The sequence below is a fragment of the Pinus tabuliformis genome, chromosome X (genome assembly GCF_031772625.1).
Source record: "Pinus tabuliformis cultivar Carrire ecotype Pingquan chromosome X, CPIR1, whole genome shotgun sequence".
NCBI lineage: Eukaryota > Viridiplantae > Streptophyta > Pinopsida > Pinales > Pinaceae > Pinus > Pinus tabuliformis.
This window is the reverse complement of record NC_142308.1, coordinates 1,752,446,916-1,752,471,111: the sequence shown is the minus strand read 5'-3', so window position 1 is coordinate 1,752,471,111 and position 24,196 is coordinate 1,752,446,916. Positions and strand designations below refer to the sequence as shown.

The 24,196-nt window shown below is 40.1% G+C and overlaps 1 protein-coding gene across 2 annotated transcripts; it reads right to left on the bottom strand.

The window, feature by feature from the left end:
* Positions 1-913: 913 nt before the first annotated feature.
* On the bottom strand, positions 914-23,380 carry LOC149146807 (large ribosomal subunit protein eL43). Of its 2 annotated transcripts, XM_089446921.1 has the most exons (5): positions 23,261-23,380; positions 2,044-2,083; positions 1,856-1,944; positions 1,432-1,514; positions 914-1,287 (listed from the first exon to the last, which is right to left on the bottom strand). In XM_089446921.1, exons 1-5 carry the CDS (start codon positions 23,261-23,263, stop codon positions 1,224-1,226), a joined length of 279 nt encoding a protein of 92 aa, XP_089303047.1. In that variant the 5' UTR covers positions 23,264-23,380; the 3' UTR covers positions 914-1,223. The 2 variants fall into 2 exon arrangements, with proteins under 2 accessions (XP_089303047.1, XP_089303046.1); XM_089446920.1 differs by lacking the exon at positions 23,261-23,380 and having other exon boundaries at positions 2,044-2,107.
* Between the last annotated feature and the right edge of the window lie 816 nt (positions 23,381-24,196).

Sequence of the window (24,196 nt, the reverse complement as noted above, 5' to 3'; positions counted from 1 at the left end):
TACTATTATGTCATGAATGTGAATGTGATTGCTATCTTATTTGAAAGGTTGAAATAAATTCTCTCAAAAGCGTATAGAATATATATCCAAGTTAAAGAAAATGGAAATTTTGCCTACCTCCACAGGTATCATCACACCAAGATAGGACATACAAGTCTAAATCTTCTAAGTCTCAATGGCACTTCAACATGTCAATAACATACTTGCAACAATGCTTAATGAGCCTTGTCTATTGGCTACAGAGACGTACAGGATTTCATCCATGCAAAAATAAACATCCGGATCAATCCAGCACCATAAACTCTGCTAAATAGTTCATCAAGTTATTTCAAAGATTACAATATGATCTTATATTAGCTCACATATGCCTTGAATATTTAAAGGCCATACTGCTTTGGCACAGGAGACCAGAAAGATCCGTACTCTAAAAGACAAAAAAAAAGACAACAAACTAAAACAGCAGCTTTAACTCTACTCTAGACACCATTCTTAGTGATAGTAACATGATATATAATGAAGATACACGAAAAAAAGGGTTCAGATATTGTCTATCACATGTCAAACTGGCTGAACAAACACATGAACGGAACACATCCGATGAAGAAAAGGCACGAAAGCAAAAACTTCAGGCAGATACCAAAGAGACTTTCCAAAATAATCAAGTTAACAGCTAATTTTTCAAACCTTACTGAAGAAACCTGCATTGAGATGAATAAACAATCCGGAAACTAGCTTGAGTTTTCACTGTCATATTACAAAATTTCACAATTTCATTTTCAGCCGAACTTTTTTAGATGAAAACAAAACACATTCAACACTCTCAAGATCTGATTATTACTTTCAAAAGAAACAGACTAATTTATGGATGTAAAAGATTATTATAGCTTAGCTTGAAAGTGCCCCCACATCGCAATGACAATCAACTCTTAAACTATTTGGTTAATAATTTTAAATTCCTGTTTCAACTCACAAATGTTCACAATCAGATGCTGAAAAATAATTGCAAAATATCATCCTTCTGTCTGCTCCCTCAACCTCTCATTATTACTTATAAAAAGAAAACAGAAAAATTTATAGGTGTAAAAGATTACAGATTAGCTTGAAAGTACCCCACATCTCAATGATAAAATCAACTCTTTAAAAAAGATTTGGTTAATATTTTTTACTTCATGTTTCAGCTCACAAATGTTCAAAATCAGACGCTGTAAAACAACTACAAAAGATCATCCTTCTGTCTGCTCCCTCAACCTCCGAATAGTACTGCGCACTGTTACAGCACTTGGAGTACTGAAACAAGAAAACGGTACATGAGTAACATTAAGAAAACCCACAAGGCATATTTTGAAGATCATAATCATAATGGCTAGTGCACATAAATGTGAGATGGTAACTGATACAGTTAAAGAAGCCTGATACAAAATGTTTACTTACTTCAATGTATAGGCACCACCTGCCTTCACTTTCCCACAATCCTTGCATCCCCAAATGCCAACTGCTTTTCTCTTCACTGCAAACTGTACAATATAATTATATAAAGCATCCATATCATTTACACAAGGTTCGAACAAACTAAAATTACCCAATGAAGGTCAGCACAAAATATGATAAACTACAAAATTATTTATATGCTTTGGCTGTAAAGAGATTTTATTATTGCCAAGATTAATTCCATTTTGGCATTTACAAAGCTTTGAAAACTCTCTTTGTACACATTCCCAAGTCATTATAGCTTTAAGCATCCAATACCAAAAGGGAAATGCTGAACAAACATACTAAGATAAAAATCACAAGACGAATCATAAATGAGTGGTACCTTAACACATAATTCACCAAAATACTCGGAATTAGAACTAACCTTGCCACAGAATTCACAGAAAAACTTGGAATGCTGGCTCACTTCCATTTTTTTGATCTGTTTTCTTAAACTGGCACCATACCTAGTACCTACAATAAGAATGCAGCAGAAATGCACGTCATGGATGATGACCTTCCATTTATACATTAACATACCTACCCAAAAATGCAATGGGTGAATGTAGTTACCATATTTGCCAACAATACCAGCCTTCTTAGTACGTTTTGTCTGCAGCATTACCATGAAATGATCAGAAAGTATTCACAATAATATTCATACAAAACAAATAAACAGGAAGGCATCCAATGGAAAACTAAACTAGCATCCCATCCCTGGAAAAGGCCAATAAATAAATAAGCTGGTTTGGCACTGAAACCCTCACATTTTCCTGGGTACAGACTATCAAACAAATCCCCACTCCTCCCCCATGGAGACCATGAAACCAGTCACACACAAGCTGATCAAATCAGTTCTATAAAAACCCAGCTAGGTTTAACGGTTCAAAGTTCAAACCTGATTTCTAACTCATTTCATATATGAGGCAGCAGATTTTACTGTCAGTGACATGGACAATACCAATGCATCTTCTGTGTGATTGCTGAGCCAAAAAATTTGAGGTATGAATTAATGTGATTGGAGAAAACCAATGAAGCAAGGTAATGGACAGGAGGGCTCTATCGGCACTAATTCCTAGGTTGATATATTTATTATGGTCTTATAATATTTTGTCATAAGATATCAGATTTGACTCTTGACATAGGATGGATTGAACTTTGCACATTTTGGTTCCGTAACTTCATTCAGTTCTCAATGGTGATTTGATATATGTTGTTCTGATTAAATTGTGTACTTCAATATGTTAATTTTGCATTATATTCAGTGTTATGATGTTGATGTCCTATCTAAATTAAATGTAAAAAAACATAAATTTTCATTAAAATATATAATTCATGTTTTTACAGTGTGTCAAGTTATTGTGGATCAACTGGCAAGTCTTTCACATGTCCTGTGTCAAGTCTGACTGGTGCACCAAAACAGGTCCCGAGCAAAAATTAAGTCTGGTCACTTTGGCCCCCAATTTTTCCTATGGGGTCAAGCAGCACCACCATCAATGAAACATGAAATCCCTAAACACATTTTGCGCGAGGCTGAAATTACTACTTGGCATTACCCAGGTTCCGAAGCTAACTGTTCATAAGTCACGTGTGGCCATTTGCACTTTTTCAATTATCCAAGTTCACTTCAAGCAAGGGCCAGTTGGCTTCCATTGCCTCTCTTTGTTTGACACAAAACTGGGGTATCAATTTTGTTAAAATTGGCCACTAGGGCCAAACTCCATATGGGTCATCTTATTTATGGCAGCTGATATTTTTCTTGGATCCCTCTCATCGAGGGGTGTAGGATTGATCTTAAGATCATCCGATTCCAATAAGTATTCATGAAGTTATGAATTTATTTGTGTTATAAGACAATTCGTCAAAGTCGGCCAGCAACCAAATAAACCCCACATGTGCTCAACGTTTTAGTATAAAAGGAAATGACTTGAAAGTCATTTCTCACACACACTTCTATTTTGATTTCTCACCACTTGTCTTGGATTTTAGTGGAAGAGAAATCTAGGAGTGGAAGCCTTAGACGTTGGAGGAAAGAAGACTAAGGGAGTTGCCCTAGAAGAGATGCCCTAGCCCTCGACGCTGTCAAAGAAGAAGGCAAAAACGCTGTCAAGGAAGCATGCCCTAACCACAGTCTTGGAGGAATCTTATCACAGCAAAGAGAGGCCATAACGCTGTCCAAAAAGGAGCCCTAAACGCTGTCTAAAGGGCAGCCCTAAATGCTGTCCAAAGGCAGCCCTAACGCAGTCTAAAGGGAGCCCTAACGCTAACCTACGGTGCCCTAGATGCAGGCATAATACGGCTGAAAAGGTGGGCTGTAGGTGACCCTCAAAACAAGGACAGCATGAGAGTTTGAGGACTCAAACATCCCAGGGCAGCAATGCTAATAAATGGGACAGCTGGGCTACATGGTGCTGCTAAGACACATGAGACAGCAGCAGGTATCGCAAGGCTAAGGGGACAGCAGAAAGGTATAGCATGACTATTAGGGACAGCAGTTACACCTATATATCTAGGCAGCAGTGGCAAGGGACAGCTGTATAGTAAATGGGATAGCAAAGCAATGCTAAGTCAAGCATGGTGCTGCAAGCACATGAGACATGTTGTGTGTCAACATGGTTCAGCATTCCACTTGGGACAGTTGTGTGGCAACATGATCAGCTTCAGAACAATGATCGGACAGCAACATGTTGGGACAGAACTATGATGGGACAGCAACGACATTGTGCAGCAGTGACACAATGGGATAGCAGCAACAGCAAGGTGCAGCAAGTACATGGTGCAGCTAGGTGCAGCAATAGTACTTGGGACAGCAATGATGCTTGGTGCAGCAAGTACAGGGTACAGTCATGATTGGTGAAGCATGATGAGATGCAACATAGTGATGATGGGTGCAGCGTGGTGCAGCACGGTGAGGTGCAGCATGATGACGAGATTTAGCACAATGATAGGTGAAGGAGTCGCCTTGGAGAATCAGTTGAAGCAGCATGTCTTCAACTGATCTCATGTAACATCTTAGAGATGATCTATGCTCTTATCTAGATAAGTCAAAATGTTGACTTCTGTTGTAAATGTACTACCTCTATCTCTCTCTCTGTCTCTGTGCTGAATTATTGAAGAACATATAAGAAGAATTGATCAAGGGTTTCCCCACATTGGGGTTTGTCCCTGGCTAGCGCCACATCTTGTGTCCTCTAGTCTTGGCTTGTCTTCTGTGATTTATGTTTATGTTCTATCTGTAGTTTACTTTAATGCTGATGTGATTGCTAATCTGGAAAAGACATTGAGCTAACTATGAAAATTGAATTAAATTGCTCTAAGCATAGAACATACCTAAAATTAACAAATTTCATCGAAGGCAAAACAATGAAAAGCTACCTCAAAAAGACAAGTAATACCGGGATACTCATTGCAAAATCTTTAAAGAATTTTAATATTTTTCCATCGACGTTGGTGTAATTTCTTCCACAAATTCTAAGAGGCAGCCACTGTAGTAACTAAGGACACCAATAAAGACAACCAATGGAGACCTCATGTAGGCTTTATAAGTATTGGACCACAACTCCTATGGGATTAATTACACTTAAATTTGATGAAGCCTCAAAAGGTAACCCAACTAAGGGAGGGGTGGTGGGCTAGTAAGGAATTGATGAATAAAAACTTCATAACCTTACTAGCTGAAAATATTGGATGTACAACCAACAGTTAGGGGAAGGCTTCTTGTCTCTTTGAAACCATCAGACTAGCAAAAATGGCAAAACATAAGAAGGTGATAATGGAGGGAGATTCAAAGTAATTAATAGATATAATGAAAAGAGAAACGTTGATAAAGACTCATGGTACTTAAAAGGTCAGATAATATAAGCAAAGGAAACAATTAAAACTTCAATTAGATAAGAGGGATGTTAAAATTGGCATCTAGGGCCAAACTCCATGTGGGTCATCTTATTCATAGTTGATAATATTTTTATTAGATTCCTCTCGTCGAGAGGTGTAGGATTGATCTAAAGATCGTCCGATTCTGATAAGTATTTATGGAGATATGAATTTATTTTGATTATGGAATAATTATCAAGCCGACCAGCAACTCATGTAGGCCCAAAAGCCCAACAAACGCATCTATTCATCATCAACATTTGTATATAAATACAGGTCTTTTCCTCATTTTGTCACTCGCAGCTCATCACATCTCTCTCTGTCTCTCCTGCGCAGAAAAGAGGCTCTTCTCCTACTGCACAAAAAGGGACTCTTCTCTCACACGTGGAAGGAAGACGTAGAATTTAGGGCTGCAACTGCAGATCAGAAGTTTGACCAGCGTTGACCATCAGACTCTCTCTCAGAACTGCGTTGTAGGTGGAACTGACTCTCCTCAAAAGGCCGCATTTTTTGGTGAAGGAATCAAGCCGATCCGACGGTCGTTTTGCAACATATTGTCTACCCTAGTTTAGGGCTGATCTAGGGTTTGTTGCTGCTGATGTAAATCAGATTTATGTACTATTTCTCTCTGCTGAATTATTGAAGATAAAAGAAGATTTGATCGAAGGGTCCCCATATTGGGGTTTGTCCCTCGCTAACCGCCACATCTTGTGTCTCTTGTCTTGGCTTGTTTTCTATCGATCGTTTAATGTTCTATCTGCACTTTACTTAATGTACATGTGATTGCTAACCTGTGGATTATAATAATAAAAAGAACTAAACTGCTCTAAGCATAGAACATACCATAACTTAACATGGTATCAAAGTTGAGGTGAAGACAAAGCCTGAGCAAGAGCAAGAGCAATCACCGAAGAGAAGATTGGCAAGGCTATACTAAAAGAACTATGGGGTCCTCAACACTCTTCCCTGCCAAAGACAAGCTCTGCGAGAAGTCTGACTATCACAGATGGAAGATGTCTCTCGATCTAACCTTAAAAGATCAAGGAGTGTTGGACCATGTGAGAGGCAATATTGTCGAGCCTCCATCAAATGCACCCGCTGCTGCCAGGGACAAATGGAAAACCGGTGAAGTCAAAACAAAGAAGATTATCTGGGACTCTATCGACAAGTGTTTGGTGGCCTACATCTCCGACCTGAACACCTCCAAGGAAATCTACGATAGACTGGTGAGTTTATTTAAAGTTAATGATGCAAATCAAGTCTTGTTTCTTAGAAATAAGCTGAAGGAAATTAAGAAGGGCAAAGAGGAGAGTATGCAAGCACACTTCTTACGAATCACTGAGATCAAGAACGATCTCCTATCTATTGGGGAGATTATTACTGATAGGGAAATGGCACTCACGACTCTTGGAGGATTACCATCCGAATGGTACGTGTTCAGGACTACTCTTCTCAACAATAACATAATTCCTGGATTCGAGGAATTAATGGCAAGATGCATTCAAGAAGAAACAAGGATAGAAGAGCAAGAAATGCCCATGCCTAAAGGTCCTCCTGCTGCCTTTTCTTCTCATGCTAAGAAAAGAAATAATTCTGGGACTAAATAAAAAAGAAAGGCTGGACCTAAGGGTGGAAGAAAAGGACGATGTTACATTTGCGATAAAGCAGGTCACTATGCAAGGGAATGCCCTGATAGAAGGAACTCTCACCAGGACGACGATCAAAATCCCTCTCATGGCAATCAAAGGAATGGCAAATCTAATAGCAAAGGTAAAAGGAGTGTTGGAAATCAAGGAAGAGGACAACCATTCAAGAAGGCTAGAAATTCCAGGTATGAATCTAACACTGTTGACAATAAACAGGATGAATATTATCTACCAGTTACTCTATCTACCTCTGCTCCTCCAGACTCACTGGGCAATTGTCTTATTGATAGTGGTGCCTCAAGGCACTTCACTGGTTACAAATAAGTTCTCCATAATCTGATAGAGAAAGAAACTAACCTAGAAATTGTCCTTGGAGATAATATGAAATATCCCATGAAAGGTGTAGGCAATGTCTCTCTTAAATTGAATCAAGGTAATACGATCCACTTACAGGATGTATTATATGTACCTGACCTCAAAAAGAACCTGGTGTCCATCTCGGCAATGGAAGACAAAGGCTACAAGGTGACCTTCAGCAATGGCAAGGTACGTGTATGGAAAAGCAATGTTAAAGATGCCTTTACTCTTGGGTTTCGAGTTGATTCATTATATCAGGTCGGTGGAAGTCTGCTAGGTGTCATGTGACACATCTCTTCAATCCGAACTTTGGCATCGGAGGTTTGCCCACCTTCATTATAAAGCTCTACCCGATGTAAGACAAATGGTAACAGGGATGCCTAAATTCCGAGTAGAGAAAGAAGGTGTGTGTTCGGGATGTGCCGAAGGAAAGCTAAAAAGGGGACCATTCCCCTCAAGCCAAAACAAGACCTCCGATATATTACAGTTGGTTCACTCAAACATAACTGGTATGATGCTTGTGAACTCCTTGGGAGGATATTCATATTACCTTACTTTTACAGATGACTATTCTCGAAAGACTTGGATATACTTCTTGAAAAAGAAGGATGAAGTGTTCTCTTGGTTTCGACACTTCAAAGCCTTGATCGAGAATCAAACCAAAAAGAAGATCAAGATCTTAAGGACTAATAATGGGACCGAATATGAATCTAACGAGTTTCATGACTTTTGTAAAGAAGTTGGCATTAAGAGGGAGCCTACTACACCATACACTCCTGAACAAAATGGTGTGGCGGAAAGGAAGAACCGTAGGATTGTGGAAGTTGTCCATGCCATGCTCCATGATCAAAGACTTTCGAAGTTTTTATGGGCCGAAGCTGCAAACACCACCGTATATGTACAAAACAGATGCCCTCATCAAGCATTGGGTTCCAAGACTCCTGAAGAAATGTTCACCGATAAGAAACCTGACGTATCTCACTTTAGAGTTTTTGGAAGCCCTGTATATTTTCATGTGCCGAAAGAGAAAAGGAATAAATTGGGTGCATCTAGAAAGAAATGAATCTTCGTGGGCTATGGTGAAAATACTAAGGGCTATAGAATCTATGTAGCTGGTCAAAGGGAAGTCGTGATTAGTCATGATGTCACCTTTGACGAAGACATGGCTCTCAGCAAGGTGAACAATCTTCCTACTTTAAGGAGCTCTCAAGAAGCTGACACCAGGGAACCAGAAGAAAAAGATGATGTAACAATGCCCCGATGTGGATGAACCCATGGATTCCCATTGATCCACCTGAGCCTTCCTTTTCTAGGAAGAGGCCCTCTTGGCTTAGGGGGCTACTCGATGATGCTAAAGGACACACTGCACCCTGAGGAACCTTCCGTGAAAGTAAGAAACCTAACAAATATTAGGGATACCTAACCATCATGAGCACGATCATACAAAATGAGCCTTCATCATTCTCATATGTCGTCAAGCATCAAGTATGGAAGGTTGCTATGACTGAAGAATATGAATCTATTATAAAGAATGATGTCTGGGAAGTAGTTCCCAGACCCCAGGACAAGACAGATGTCACTTCTAAATGGCTTTACAAGATAAAGCATGCAGCAGATGGAAGTACGAAAAAGTATAAGGCTCGTTTTGTCGCTCGTGGCTTCTCCCAGAAGGAAGGTATAGACTATGACGAGATATTTGCACCTGTTGCCAAATATACCACCATCCACTCGATCATAGCCCTTGCGGCTTCACAAGGATGGAACCTACATCAAATGGATGTCAAGACCGCGTTCTTGCATGGTTCGATCAAAGAAGAGGTATATGTGGAGCAACCCGAAGGATTTGAGATTTATGATCGAAAATCTCATGTATGCAGGTTGAAGAAGGCTCTCTATGGGCTAAAGCAAGCACCTCGAGCATGGTATGAGAGGATCGATAGCTACTTGATGAAGTTGGGCTTCACTAGGAGTGAAGTCGATCCTAACCTTTACTTTAAGGTTGAAGATGACAAGCCTCATACTAGTGTTGTATGTGGATGACCTCTTTCTAACAGGTGCAAACCCTCTCATTCACAAATGTAAGAGGGAGTTGGCTTCTGAATTTGAAATGAAGGACCTAGGACTGATGCACTATTTCCTAGGACTTGAAGTCTGGCAGAAGCCAAGGGAAATTTTCCTATCTCAAGGAAAATATGTGGTGAAGATATTGGAAAGATTCGGTATGGTGGACTGCAAGCCTGTTACTACCCCGATGGAGCTTGACTTTAAGAAGTTAAGCAGTAGCGCTGCTGGACCTGTTTTACGAAATGCCACCGAGTATTGTCAACTCGTCGGAGCATTAATGTTCTTAGTGAACTCCCGTCCAGATATATGCTTCGCAGTCAACACGTTGAGTCAACATATGGTTGAACCTCACCACATACATTGGATTGGTGCCAAGAATCTGTTAAGATATCTTCGTGGCACAATTACTTATGGGTTAAGATACACTGCCGGAGATGTGAGACTACTTGGATACACTAATGCTGATTGGGCAGGCAATGTGGTGGACCGTAAGAGCACTTTCGGGTGTTGTTTCTCCTTGGGATTTGCTTCGATATCCTGGATGAGCATGAAGCAGAAGTCAGTGGCTTTGAGCACCGTCGAAGCAAAGTATATTGCTGCTAGCATGGCCTCCTATGAGGCAGTCTGGTTGCGAAAGCTCTTTAGTGAGTTGTTTGGATTTACATTGGATACCACCGTGATCCTATGTGACAACAAAAGTGGGATTCATTTGTCAGAGAATCACGTATTTCACGATCACTCCAAGCATATCGATATCAGGTACTAGTATATTCGAGATATGGTGCAGCGAGGAGCAATAAGGCTCCAACATATCGGTACAGATGAACAGGTCGCCGACATTCTGACAAAGCCCCTAGGGAAGGTCAAATTCCTGACTTTCCGAGAACGACTTGGTGTCGTTCAAAGACCCTCTGATGAGGGACCTGTATGATGTATTGAGCTCTGGCAGCTCTGAGGGGGCGTGGGGTACTTCTTGGAGCGACATATGACCACAGGGTGACCCACCATTCCCTGGTGGTGTACGTGTACAGGGTAAAAGAATCAAAACTTTCCCTGTGCCACCCCGTGGCGACTATGTAGCAGGATGATTAGTTCTCCTGTGAGGTCTGGATGATGTGTTCCCCATGACGATTGTGTAGCAGGATGATTAATTCTCCTGTGAGGCCTGGATGATGTGTTCTCCATGACGACTGTGGACAGGATGATTCGCTCTCCTGTGGACAAGATGATTCGCTCTCCTGTGGGACAAGATGATTCGCTCTCCTGTGGACAGGATTGATTAGTTTTCCTGTCAAGGCATCCTACCCATGCAGTATGGGACTCATGGGAAGTACCTCTCATCTAATCAATGAGCAAGGAAATGAAGATAGGGACCATAGTAGTACCGATGGACGCATCGTTGTATCTACCGTACTCCCTATGCTAGGATGACCTTCATTGATCTAGGATCAATGATACTAGTCTGGGACCAATGGTAGGAGTTGTACTCACTATGACACTGACTTCGAGTAGGTTGAGGACTGGTCTGGAACCAGTGGTACACACTCTGAGACTGACTTTGAGCCAGTGGAGGATGGTATGATACATCCTTGATCATTTATTCTTCTTCATAATTCAGACAAAGCAGAGCAGAGCAAAACAGAGCAGATCAGAACAGGGCAGAACAAAACAGAGCAGAGCAAGTAGAATAGAGCATAGCAGAGCAGGGGTCAAGTTGTACAGTGCAGTGCATTTGATACATGAATAGTAGCGACCAACAGACGAATTATTGATAGAGTTCTCACTAGTTGAGAGGGAGTGTTAAAATTGGCAACTAGGGCCAAACTCCATGTGGGTCATCTTATTCATCACTGATAATATTTTTATTAGATTCCTCTCGTCAAGAGGTGTAGGATTGATCTAAATATCATCCGATTTCGATAAGTAATTATGGAGATATGAATTTATTTTGATTATGGAATAATTATCAAGTCGACCAGCGACTCATGTAGGCTCAGAAGCCCAACAGACGCATCTATTCATCATCAACATTTGTATATAAATACAGGAGGTCTTTTCATCATTTTGTCACTCACATCTCATCACATCTCTCTCTATCTCTTGCGCAGAAAAGAGGCTCTTCTCCTACTGCGCAGAAAGGTACTCTTCTCACACGTGTGGAAGGAAAATGCAAAATTTAGGGCTGCAACTGCAGATCGGAAGTTTGACCAGCGTTGACCATCAAACTCTCTCTCAGAACTACGTTGTAAGTGGAACTGACTCTCCTCAGAAGGCCACATTTTTGGTGAAGGAATCAAGCTGATCCGATGGTCGGTTTGCAAGATATTGTCTACCCTAGTTTAGAGCTGATCTAGGGTTTGCTACTGCTGATGTAAATCAGATTTATGTACTATTTCTCTCTGCTGAATTATTGAAGATAAAGGAAGATTTGATCAAAGGGCTCCCGCATATTGGGGTTTGTCCTTGGCTAGCCGCCACATCTTGTGTCTCTTGTCTTGGCTTGTTTTCTGTCGATTGTTTAATGTTCTATCTGCACTTTATTTAATGTACATGTGATTGCTAATCTGTGGATTATAATAATAAAAAGAAGTAAGCTGCTCTAAGCATAGAACAACATACCATAACTTAACAAGGGGAGTTAATCAGGTGGCAGACTCGTTTTCAAAAATGGCCTCTAAAGACAGGGAATTGAACTCATGTTCAGAACATTGGTCCCTAGAAAGTATGAAGCAAGCAGAGGATTGGAAGGCAAAATCAATTTTAAAATAGTCTCTGTTAAGGAACTTATTAAGAACACCTTAGGGGGAGGTTAGCTAGAATGGAATTGACATTATAATCATCATTATAATTTTCATATATCATTCCTGCACAGCCACCCAAGAATAAATGTCAATCAAATCTTTACTCCGTCCAGGTTTTAATGTGGGTGAAAGACCAACCCTTCCCTTGTGCTGATTTCAGTGGGGACATATCATTCTCAGGCTAGCAATGGAAGGCACTCCCGTCTACACCTCAACCATGTTGGGAGTTTGAGCAACAGCTGTGAATGCTGGCAGAAGAGAGAAAATGTGGGAAGTGGTAGAGGACCAATGGCAATGAGCACACAGGGTAAAGGTAGAGCCAGAGGTAGAGGTTGAAGAGACAATCCCTACTTTGGAAGCAACTCACCACGCTGGGATTACAGCCCAATTATCCAGAAGTGTCAGCAGCCACGCAAAAGCCAGACTTCTTGTGGCAGATGGGAGGAGAGCAGGCTTAGGCCCAAGTTACACATATGATCCAGATATGCCAGCCACAGAAGTAGAATAAGCATACCAGACTTTTGTGGCAGGTCGAAGGAGAGCAAAGGTTAGGTCCCATGCAATGTGACAGGACCCTGGATGGTCAAGACAGAGGATGAGCACTTTCATTTTGCCACTTTTATTAAGTAAGAAATAGACCATTCTTTGGCAAGGGTAGGGAAAGCATTCAAACAAATGGAGGTAAACTGAGAGGTAGTTGTACACAGTCTGGAAGAGGACCAGGTGAACCAACGTAAGTTGATTGAGTCCTTTCAAGATGATTTCAGGCATATGAAGGATAGCAAAGATGCAAGTATGAGTGAGATTGCAGAAGAGAAACCGGCACAAACTGAAAATACTTCTACAGATAATGGACCAAAAAATAATAAACTCAGTAATATCCCTTACCAGAGTTGTCATCTATAAGCTCAAAAAGGCAGATATCCTTGGGCATGGGCAAGCTACTAGGAAATAGGCCAGACTACATCAAGCAGTACAGCTAAGCCAGGGAAGCCAATCTCCGCCCAAGCAACAGTTGATGATCCATCCATACCAAAGTAGAAATGATGATGTTTTCAGTTTCGTATGCTAATCTGAAAGTTTTATATTCAGTAAATTTAAGAAACTTCAGTCTTTTCTTGTTAATTATTGAACAAATTTTTTCAAAGGGCTTACTGTTAAGATGTTGCACAATCCATGTCGCTCAAAAAGGCAATAGACCAGACTACATCAAGGAAGCACAGCACAGCCAGGGAAGTCGATCCCAGCCCAAGCAACAGTTAAAGATCCATCAATACCAAAGTAGTAAAGATAATGTTGCTTTCAGCTTTGTATGCTAATCTGGAGGTTTTTGGTCAGTAAATTTAAGAACTTTCAGTTGTTTCTGGTTAATCATTGCACAAACTGGCAATGGGCTAACTGTTAAGATATTGCATAATCCATGCAGCCCCTCCATATGGGCATTTAGAATCAACGGCAATTTCTGAAGTCAGGAAACGACTATAACTGCTAAGGCCAGATTATAAATGCTAAGATTTAATGATCTTGTTGTTTCAGCCATGTGGGAACAGAAGACACCTTGACATAATGAATCGTCAAAATCAGATTCGAACAAAACAATTGGGTGTTTACTTTTGGTTAGCTAGTTTACTGGTAGGGGTAGACAAGTAGGTTAGGCAGAGAAGGAAGTGGCTGTAGTCAGGAGGACACAGGCCTAAGCAGAGCAGGTGGATATTGCTGGTGGTGCCAGATTGCAAGGCTCTAATCTGTAATGATTTTGTCTCGGTCACTCTTTAGTGAATACATTGTATTTCTTCCTGTCCTTCTGGCCCCAAAAAATACTGGAACAAATGAGTTAAGAAGACGCCTCCAATTAAGGAAGAAAATGTATCTCCTGATGTAAAACTCACTTGGATGGAAGCAAGTCTCAAAGCCCTACAGCAGGGGACTTCTGACTTGGTTTGAAAGACTCCTTCCAAACAAGTGTGGCTAAGCCTGTTTACAGTGGGGGCAAAGCTCAAAATTCAGCAATTTGAGGGGAAAGTATAGGAAGAAAAACTGAATAATTGGTTAAAGGCAGCTTGAGGTTTATTTCAGCCAAAGAATATAACGATGTGCAAAAAATTACCTTTGTGTGCCTTAAACTGTCTGTAGCATGCTCCCCTGTGGTGGGAGACCTACTGCCAACATTCGCAACAGCAAAGGAATGTAGCTGTAGCGTAACTTCAAACTTCAAAGATATGGTTTGCGAGAAATTTTAACTAGCTGCGTCTGTCAGAGGACAGCAAATTCAATGGCAGTATCTCAGGCAACGTCATGACAGTCTACAAGATTACAATGCCGAATTCCGAAAATTAGCTATCTTTAAGTATGGGGGATTTACGCAATGCATTATATTATCATTTTTGGGATTCAACTGCGTTAAGTAAGTCATTCAAACGTATGACCATTTCCATGAGAGGTAGTCGTAACTGACTAATTTCTCATGATTTTTGAATAGTTCACTTAGCACTCATTGCATCGGGTGATGCTCACAGGGGTGAAGAAGTGGGATTGAAACTAGTGAAATGTGGAGAACGAATCACATAGCATCAATCATCACTTCCGGGGCTTGCACCCGGTAACCAGGACTTCCCAGGAGGTCACCCATCCCAGAACTCCTCTGGCTCAAGCGCGCTTAACTATGGAGTTTTCTCCACAATCAAGCCCACTTAGCTTGCTACCCCATTTGCAAAACCTTAGCAAGTATTGTGCCTCATGAACCATTCAAGTAGAGATCCCTTGACTCTTTTTGAATTTAAGTATGGGGGATTTACGCAGTGCATTATATTATCATTTTTGGGATTCAACTGCGTTAAGTAAGTCATTCAAACGTATGACCATTTCCATGAGAGGTAGTCGTAACTGACTAATTTCTCATGATTTTTGAATAGTTCACTTAGCACTCATTGCATCGGGTGATGCTCACAGGGGTGAAGAAGTGGGATTGAAACTAGTGAAATGTGGAGAACGAATCACATAGCATCAATCATCACTTCCGGGGCTTGCACCCGATAACCAGGACTTCCCAGGAAGTCACCCATCCCAGAACTCCTCTGGCTCAAGCGCGCTTAACTATGGAGTTTTCCCCACAATCAAGCCCACTTAGCTTGCTACCCCATTTGCAAAACCTTAGCAAGTATTGTGCCTCATGAACCATTCAAGTAGAGATCCCTTGACTCTTTTTGAATTTAAGTATGGGGGATTTACGCAGTGCATTATATTATCATTTTTGGGATTCAACTGCGTTAAGTAAGTCATTCAAACGTATGACCATTTCCATGAGAGGTAGTTGTAACTGACTAATTTCTCATGATTTTTGAATAGTTCACTTAGCACTCATTGCATCGGGTGATGCTCACAGGGGTGAAGAAGTGGGATTGAAACTAGTGAAATGTGGAGAACGAATCACATAGCATCAATCATCACTTTCGGGGCTTGCACCCGGTAACCAGGACTTCCCAGGAGGTCACCCATCCCAGAACTCCTCTGGCTCAAGCGCGCTTAACTATGGAGTTTTCCCCACAATCAAGCCCACTTAGCTTGCTACCCCATTTGCAAAACCTTAGCAAGTATTGTGCCTTATGAACCATTCAAGTAGAGATCCCTTGACTCTTTTTGAATTTAAGTATGGGGGATTTACGCAGTGCATTATATTATCATTTTTGGGATTCCACTGCGTTAAGTAAGTCATTCAAACGTATGACCATTTCCATGAGAGGTAGTCGTAACTAACTAATTTCTCATGATTTTTGAATAGTTCACTTAGCACTCATTGCATCGGGTGATGCTCACAGGGGTGAAGAAGTGGGATTGAAACTAGTGAAATGTGGAGAACGAATCACATAGCATCAATCATCACTTCCGGGGCTTGCACCCGGTAACCCGGTAACATTTCAGAAGATGAATTTAGTGTGCTTATCAAACACATTGGAGGCCCTCGCAGCTATATCCAACACAACTGGGATTACTTTATATACGAACATTAGACAAGGCTAAGCCCTGTATATTGAGATGAAAGGGAAGAACATGCAAGTATTCAGGGAGCAAAAGAATCCTTTCCATACAGCCCGGGCAAAGCAACATGCAGATGGAGAGATGGCTCCTAAACAATGCAGTCATTGCTGTCAGGCCAGGCAGTAACTCCATTATGCAGAAAAGATGATTCGTATTATTCCATCAAGTATGTTATTGTTATATACAAAAGGGTGTGACTGTTCAGTTCATCTCCTGATGACTGTTCACATTCCTAATTTAATTATTTACATGAATTCACCAATCCTGAGGATTAGGTGTCAACATTCCCCCCTTTAATCTGAAGGGATGTTGGTGAGCCCAAGCATCATTCTGAATCTTTCAAGCTTTCCTCTTCCAAGCGCTTTGGTGAAGATGTCTGCAATTTGCTCATTTGTGGAACAATGACGGAGATGGATTGTTTTGGCCTCAACATGATGTCGGATCAGATGATATTTAATATTGATGTGCTTTGTTCGATCATGGAACTTTGGGTTTTTGGCCAACTTTATTGCAGAGGTGTTATCTATCATGAGTGGAGTTGATTGTACTTGTTTTACCTGCAAATCTTCAAGAATTTTCCTGAGCCACACAATTTCTTTTGTTGCTTCAGCTGCTGCCACGTATTCTGCTTCTGTTGTGGAATCTGCTGGAACTGATTGTTTGCGTGATCTCCAGGAGACAGCTCCTGATCCAAGACTCATAGCATATCCTGAAGTAGATACCCCAGTTTCTTTGTCTCCATCGAAGTCTGAATCAGAGTATCCAATTAAACTGAAGTCATCCACCTGTGTGTACTTGATTCCAAAGTCTTGAGTTCCCTTCAAGTACTTTAGAACTCTTTTTGCAGCAGACCAATGTCCCTCACAAGGCTTTTGCATAAACCTGGAGAGGATTCCAACAGCAAATGAAATGTCTGGTCTGGTGGTAGTTAGGTAGTTGAGACTTCCTACAAGTTGTCTATACTTTGTTGCATCCTCAAATTCCTTTCCTTCAATAGATGTGAGCTTCAAGTTTTGTTCCATTGGAGTAGTAAGAGGATTGCACTCTGTCATGCCAAACCTGTTCAACAAATCTCCAATGTATTTCTTTTGAGAAAGAAATATGGACTTTGGATGTTGGGTTACTTCAATGCCAAGATAGTAATGAACATAGCCCAAATCAGTCATTTCAAAACTTTTTCCCAATTCCTTCTTTATGGATGCAATGTAGCTTTCATTGTTCCCTGTCATTAAAAGATCATCTACATATACCACAAGATATACAACTGTTTTGCCAACTTTCTTGACAAATAAAGTTGCATCATCAAGATCAAAATGATTGAAATTGAGTTTCAAAAGATGCTCAGTTAGTTTTTCATACCAGGCTCACGGTGCTTGTTTGAGGCCATACAAGGACTTCACAAGTTTGTATACTTTATGTTCATGTCCTTTCACAGCAAATCCTTCAGGCTGGGACATAAAAACATTTTCTTTTAGATCTCCATTCAAGAACGCAGTTTTTACATCCATTTGATGGACTTTCCAACCGTTCTGAGCTGCTAGTGCAAAGAGTGTCCGAATGGTGGCCCATTTTGCTGTGGGGGCAAAAGTCTCCTCATAATCGACCCCTTCCTTCTGTGCAAAACCTTTTGCCACAAGCCTAGCTTTGTGCTTGTCAAGTGAGCCATTAGCTTTATACTTGTTCTTGTAGACCCACTTGCAGCCAATTGGTTTGGTTCCTAATGGAGGATCAACCAGCTTCCAAGTGTCGTTCTTTATGAGGGTATCATACTCCTTTTGCATCGCTTCTTTCCATTCATCATGAGAAGCAGCTTCTTTAAAGAAAGTTGGTTCAAAATCTGTAGACAAGTTTAATTCACAATCATAAGAAACATCCATATCAACAGGTGAATTAGAGTCATCTACATCACCTCCATTTTGCCGGTTTGAATTTTTGGTTCCTGTTTTTCCAATTTCATCAGGATGAACACTTTCAAGTGTCTTTGTCAGCCACTTTGGGGGACCTTTCTGAGATGGTACAGGTTGCTCTGTTGATTGAGTTGGGACTGAATCAAGATTGAGTCTCCCAATTCTATCAATTACATCACTTAAAGCATCATTTGTTGTTGGAGTTTCATTCGGGGGAGAGTGTTCTTCAGAAGAAGATTCCACATGTTGATCTAGAATAGGAATCCCCCCTTCAAGATGTGGAATCTGATTATCAAATTCTTGAAATGATTTTGTTTTTGCGAATCTATCCAAGCGATCAAGTTGCCGCTCAACAACATTGTCAGATTTGGATGATTCAAGAAAAATTACATCTCTAGATACAACAAACTTTTTATTTACTTCATCATAGAGGCGGTATGCTTTGGAGGTGTTTGAGTACCCCAGGAAGATACACTTACGACTTCTAGCACCAAGTTTGTTTCTAAGTACCTTTGGTATCAAAGCATAACAGGTAGAACCAAAGAGCCTGAGATGTTTTACCGAAGGAAGATGTCCATACCACATTTCATAAGGAGTCTTGTTTCTTATAGCATTAGATGGACATCTATTCTTTATATATGCAGCACATAGAACAGCATAAGCCCAAAACATTATCTTTACATTTTTGAAGAAAAGCATGGATCGTACCATATTCAAGATTGTTCCATTCATTCTTTCAGCCACACCATTCTGTTGGGGATTATAAGGCACAGTTGTTTAATGTTTGATCCCATGTTGGCGAAGATAGTTTTCAAATTCATTTGATGTGTATTCTTTTCCATTATCAGTGCGAATAGACCCAATATGAGATTGTACATCATTTTCAATCCATTTATGAAAATTTTTGAATGTTTGAAAAGCATCAGATTTGTTCTTCAATAAATAAACCCAACACATTCTGGGGTAGTCATCAATAAATGTCATAATATATTTATTTCCATTTGCAGAAGGAACAAGCATTGGACCACATAAATATGAATGAATGAGTTCAAGTTTCCTATGTGCTCTTGAATGTGAATCATGAAAAGACTGTTTGCTATGCTTTCCTAGAATGCAAGCATCACATTGCTTAAGTTTTCTAGGAATTGTAGGCAAACCAGCAACACCATTTTTCTTCAATAAGCGGAGACTGTCATAGTTCAAATGTCTCAATCTAGCATGCCATAATAAACTTGATGGAAGTGTACCTTCTTCATGATGAGAATTGTATGAGAAATGTTGTGCATGAGCAGAGGTTCCTTGCAGTTTGAGAAGTCTTTCTTCTTCTATTCCCCTCATGACAAGTGAGTGGTTAGATGCTTTTCTTACCTCAAGCTTGCCATCAAACATATGAATGGAGTGACCTTGCTGGCTGATGTGGACCAAGGACAGCAAGTTTCTATTGAGTTGTGGGAGATATAGAACATGATCCAGAAGAAAGTCTGGAAGACCAAGCAGTTTAAGCCTAATTGTGCCAAGCCCTGATGGCTTGATCTTTTATTGATCTGCAAAGTACACTGCTCCATCAACATTGTCAGTAAAATCTTCAAAAAAATCTTTTCTATGAGTCATCTGACAGGTTGCTCCTGAATCAAGCAACCAATCATTTTTCCAGGAAACAAGTGAAGCATTAAACAAATCTTCATTTACTCCAATGTTACATTGTGCCTCAACATAGTGAGCGGATTCAGGTGCTTTACCTTTGTCTGTATCATCAGCTTTACCTTTCTGTTGGTTTCTTTTCTGCTCAATTTTGTCCCATGGTAGCTTGCATGTAGAGGCATCATGTGATCCATTTCTTTTGCAGCGAATGCAGTGTAGATCTGCCTTTTCTCCTTGAGAATGTCTGCCCCCCCTGCCTCTGAAATATCTTCCTCTTCCTCTTCGTCCACCTCTTCCTCTTGTAGAATCTTGAGCAGGATGCCTTTCTTTATGAGCAAGGCACACAGTCTCTTCAGAAGATTCAGGGGCTATCATCTTTCCAAAAGCTTTCTCTCTTTCAGCAAACTTTTTCACAAGAGAGTCAAAGGTTATATCTTTGAGATTTCCATTTGCTTGCAAAGACTCAAGATAATTGGAGTAAGTAGGATAAAGTGCCTTGAGAAAAGCAATAAGAGGGATATCCAGCTCAACCTTAGTGGAATTGATATCATGCATTATAGACTTTATTTCAGATGCAAGAGAAAGAGAATCATTATTTTGCAGTTCAAGAGTGAAGAGTTTAATCATGAGTTGAACAACTTCAAGTGCAGAATGTGAGTCATAGAGTTCTTTTAGCTTTTGTAAGGCTTCAAAGGTAGTGGAATATGACGAAATATGACGACTCACCTCTTCACTTACGGATGCTGTGATTAATGCATAAGCTTTGCTGTTCTTGTTTTCCCAAATAACGAGTTCTTTGTCTGAGGTAGACTGTACTGCGTCATTGTCTCCTTCTCCGACACACACTCCTTTCCACAACTCATTGAAAATGAGGGTGTGTTTTATCATCCGGGACCATTCAGGATAGTTCTCCTTGCCAGTGAGAACTATTCCTACCATGGATATGATTGAATGCATTCTGTAAAAAAACTTTTGCTGATAGAAAAAAAATACTTCTGCCAATATACAGTAAAAATGTACTCAAAAGGTCATTCTCAAAGGGTATTATCGTCCACTAAAATTTCTAACATAAGATTTTCATGTACCCATTGAATCACTGTCATCACAACTTCAATCCACAGACAGAAAATGACTTTCAAAAATGTACACAGCTACCAATAAAAATCATTCAATGCATGCGCAGTATACAGCATGGGATGCCCAATCCTTTCACACGAGTTTAAAATTCACCAAAGTCTAGGTCACAAGCTGCTCTGTCAAGCAGGGACACTCCTCAAAGATGACAGTGCAACACTTGCTCTACAAAAATGGGGTTGTGCATAAACCAAAACTTACGTTCTGGTACCAAAATCCTCCACCTCAAACAACAAGAGGAATGGGCCTGTGCATAAAACTTACGTTCTTGTACCAAAATACAGCGTTCAATAGACAGCGTACAAAAGAGCAGTGTTTATTTAGACAGCGTTCACATATAGACAACGTTCACATATTACAACAGGCAACAATAAAATACCCCAACGCAATAGAAATACGACCCCTTCAACACAAAAAATAAACGCTCTAGAACTCAACGTTGGCTGTCATAGCATGGAATTAAATTTTGCAGTGTGCTAGGCCAGCAGCGTGAACTATGAAGCCATCGAATCCAAGGAGAATCCGCTACAGTAAAACAACCGAGAATAAGAAGCTGAATCATTTAGTATGAAAAACCTGAGCCGCGATTTAGATAATTTTCATTGAGCAGAACAGCATAGACGTATTCAGTGAAGGCAAGGCCATGGGCTGGGGAGGAGTAGGGAAGACCGTAAATCAGTGAGTATTAGCACTGTATTAGCTTTTCCCATCCTCGCAAGCCGAAGGCCTTTCTACCAGTTGAATGGTGTGTAGATCCATGGAACCCGCTGGTGGATCAACTGATCAGCGGCCAAACCACGTGCAATTCAGTCGAGAAGTGGAGTAATTCCCACAGAACCTCAACTATTCAGTTTCCGATGCGGTCAGAGACAAGTTGCGGCTTATGAGAGACAGATGCGTTATAGAGAGCATTATGGACAGAGCAGAGAGCGTTATGGACAGATCGCAGTGGCGCAGCGGAAAGGAATATGGACAGATGTGTTATGGACAGAGGCAGCACTGGAAAGGAATATGGACAGATGCGTTATATGGCAGAGGCAGCATGTCAGACCTGAGGGGATATGGCAAACAGAGGAGTTACAGGAGCATAAGAGCAAAAAACAAAGAGCTAGCTCTGATACCATGTCAAGCCGGCAGTAACTCCATTATGCAGAAAAGATGATTCGTATTATTCCATCAGGTATGTTATTGTTATATACAAAAGGGTGTGACTGTTCACATTCCTAATTTAATTATTTACATGAATTCACCTAATCCTGAGGATTAGGATTAGGTGTCAACAAGATTGGCCACACCAATGAAGACTGTTCGCCACTGCATCCAAAGCTCCTTCCAAAGAACTGTGACGGCAAGAAATTCATGATGGTTGTGGTAAGCGAGAAGGATTAAAGGTCCAGGAGAGAAGGATGCCAAAAAAAACAAACTGCTGGCAGATGCCTAACGCTTCAATAAGAAAAAGTTGGGAACAGCCCGCTAGTGTAATCCGCGTCCAAGTGCTGAAAAAGGCCATCAATACTTCCTTGTGTTCTTTTCCTTGTTACCGGGATGTTTGATTTGACATTCATTACCAACGTAGCGTAGTCCACTGAATAATCTGTTCGAAATCAATGGTCTCCTGTGTTATAGGACAACTTATTTATGCTGCTAAAACATACTATATGTATATATCCTGTTTTGAGCATTTATCTCTATTTAGTAAGGAGGGTGAACAGTTGTCATGCATTTATTGAAATCTGATTTGTAGTTTTTGTTTCATTACTGTAAAATCATTTTATTAAGAGCTGCCCACGCAGATCATTGAATTTCAGCGTGTTTCTAGTTGTCCATAGAGGTAAAACAGTAATGACAAAAGAGGCAGTACACCAGCGCCTCCGGTTTTGTGTATTTAGGTTGGTAAAATTAACATTGTTTTTTCTCATTGAAACATAGTAAATAAGGATGGCCGTATGTAGTTTAAGATAATGCTCAAAATCGCCAGGACTTCCCATTTTGCCGTACCTTCTGAAACACTAACATAGAAACAACTAGCACACTACTTCTAGCAGCAACCGTCTTGAAGCCCTAAAATCACAACAAATTATAGAGTATTTCTGGGGACAACAACGGCATAGCAAACAAGCATCGACTAGGCCTGAGTGTGGAATCGCGTGTTCGAATTGCGTGCAGTTATTTTCGCCGGCACACAGTGGCTCGGGCAAAACCTAATCTATCAGTAATGTAATATTCTGAGTCTGTGAAAGGAGATATCACAAAATTTTCATTAAAATTCAGAGAATCGAAAGATCAATCACACAGACAAAGAGACATAAACAAATAAAATGAGAAGCAGTACCATCGCTACGATGCAGACGCGGAGCCGTTAGTAATCTCGTCGTCCTCCTCTGTGCTTTCGTTAATCGCCGCTCAATGAAAGACTAACAGGAGCCGGTAAGGCTTTTATACGAATAAAAATGTGTATTTTAAGGTTTTGGCAAGGGTTTACACAATGAAATCATGCTCTTTAAATTGAGTTAATTACATTAATTAATTGAGGGTTTACAATATATTAATGTGGTTATTAATTCACAATAAATATCAAAAATAATACATTTTATATATATAAATTATAAATATTAATTAAATTAGTTTAGATTTATTTTAACTATGGATCTATAAAGTGTTTAAAAGATTAAATTTCTGAAGATGCAAATTTCTTTTTGTGTGTGAAACTTGAGAAAAGGTTTGTACCTCTAGAGATTTGATATCTCTCTAGAAGATCAAATTTGTCAGGATATAAACTTATAGATCTGAAGTTAATATGGAAGATTAATCTAGGCTAATAATGGTTTAAAATAAGTTATAATTGTGCCCAAAGAGTATGGAAGAGATGTTGTAAGTTTATGTTATGTGGTGTTATGTAATGTAAATATTTGACTCGGCCAAACTACATATAAATTAAAAAATAAAATTAATAATTGTAACTTTATTTTAAACTACTACTAGTCTAGATCCATCTTAACTTCGGATCTATATGTGTCGAGAGGGATCAAATTTCTCAAGATGTTGTTGACGATGAGCAACACTAATTAAGCCTGCAAACCATTGTGCATTACAATAATTAAGCCCTCCTATAATCATTTCTTAGAGACCTAATAGGTGGGATCCCTCTTGAGAATTCATGGCCATAAACTATTAAGCTTTTCTGAAGAGGATTCGGTTCACAATCATTGTATAAAGATGGTTGTTCTAAGGTTGCTTGTCATAGGTTTCAAAAAAAACATAAATATTT

Bases quoted from the DNA above. Each gene is read 5' to 3' on its own strand.
- LOC149146807 (XM_089446920.1), bottom strand. From the start codon at position 2,098: ATGGTAATGCTGCAGACAAAACGTACTAAGAAGGCTGGTATTGTTGGC. The intron at 1,945-2,043 runs GTAACTACATTC...TTCTTATTGTAG, and splicing joins TGGTATTGTTGGCAAATATG to GTACTAGGTATGGTGCCAGT. The intron at 1,288-1,431 runs GTAAGTAAACAT...TTCTTGTTTCAG, and splicing joins GGTGGTGCCTATACATTGAA to TACTCCAAGTGCTGTAACAG.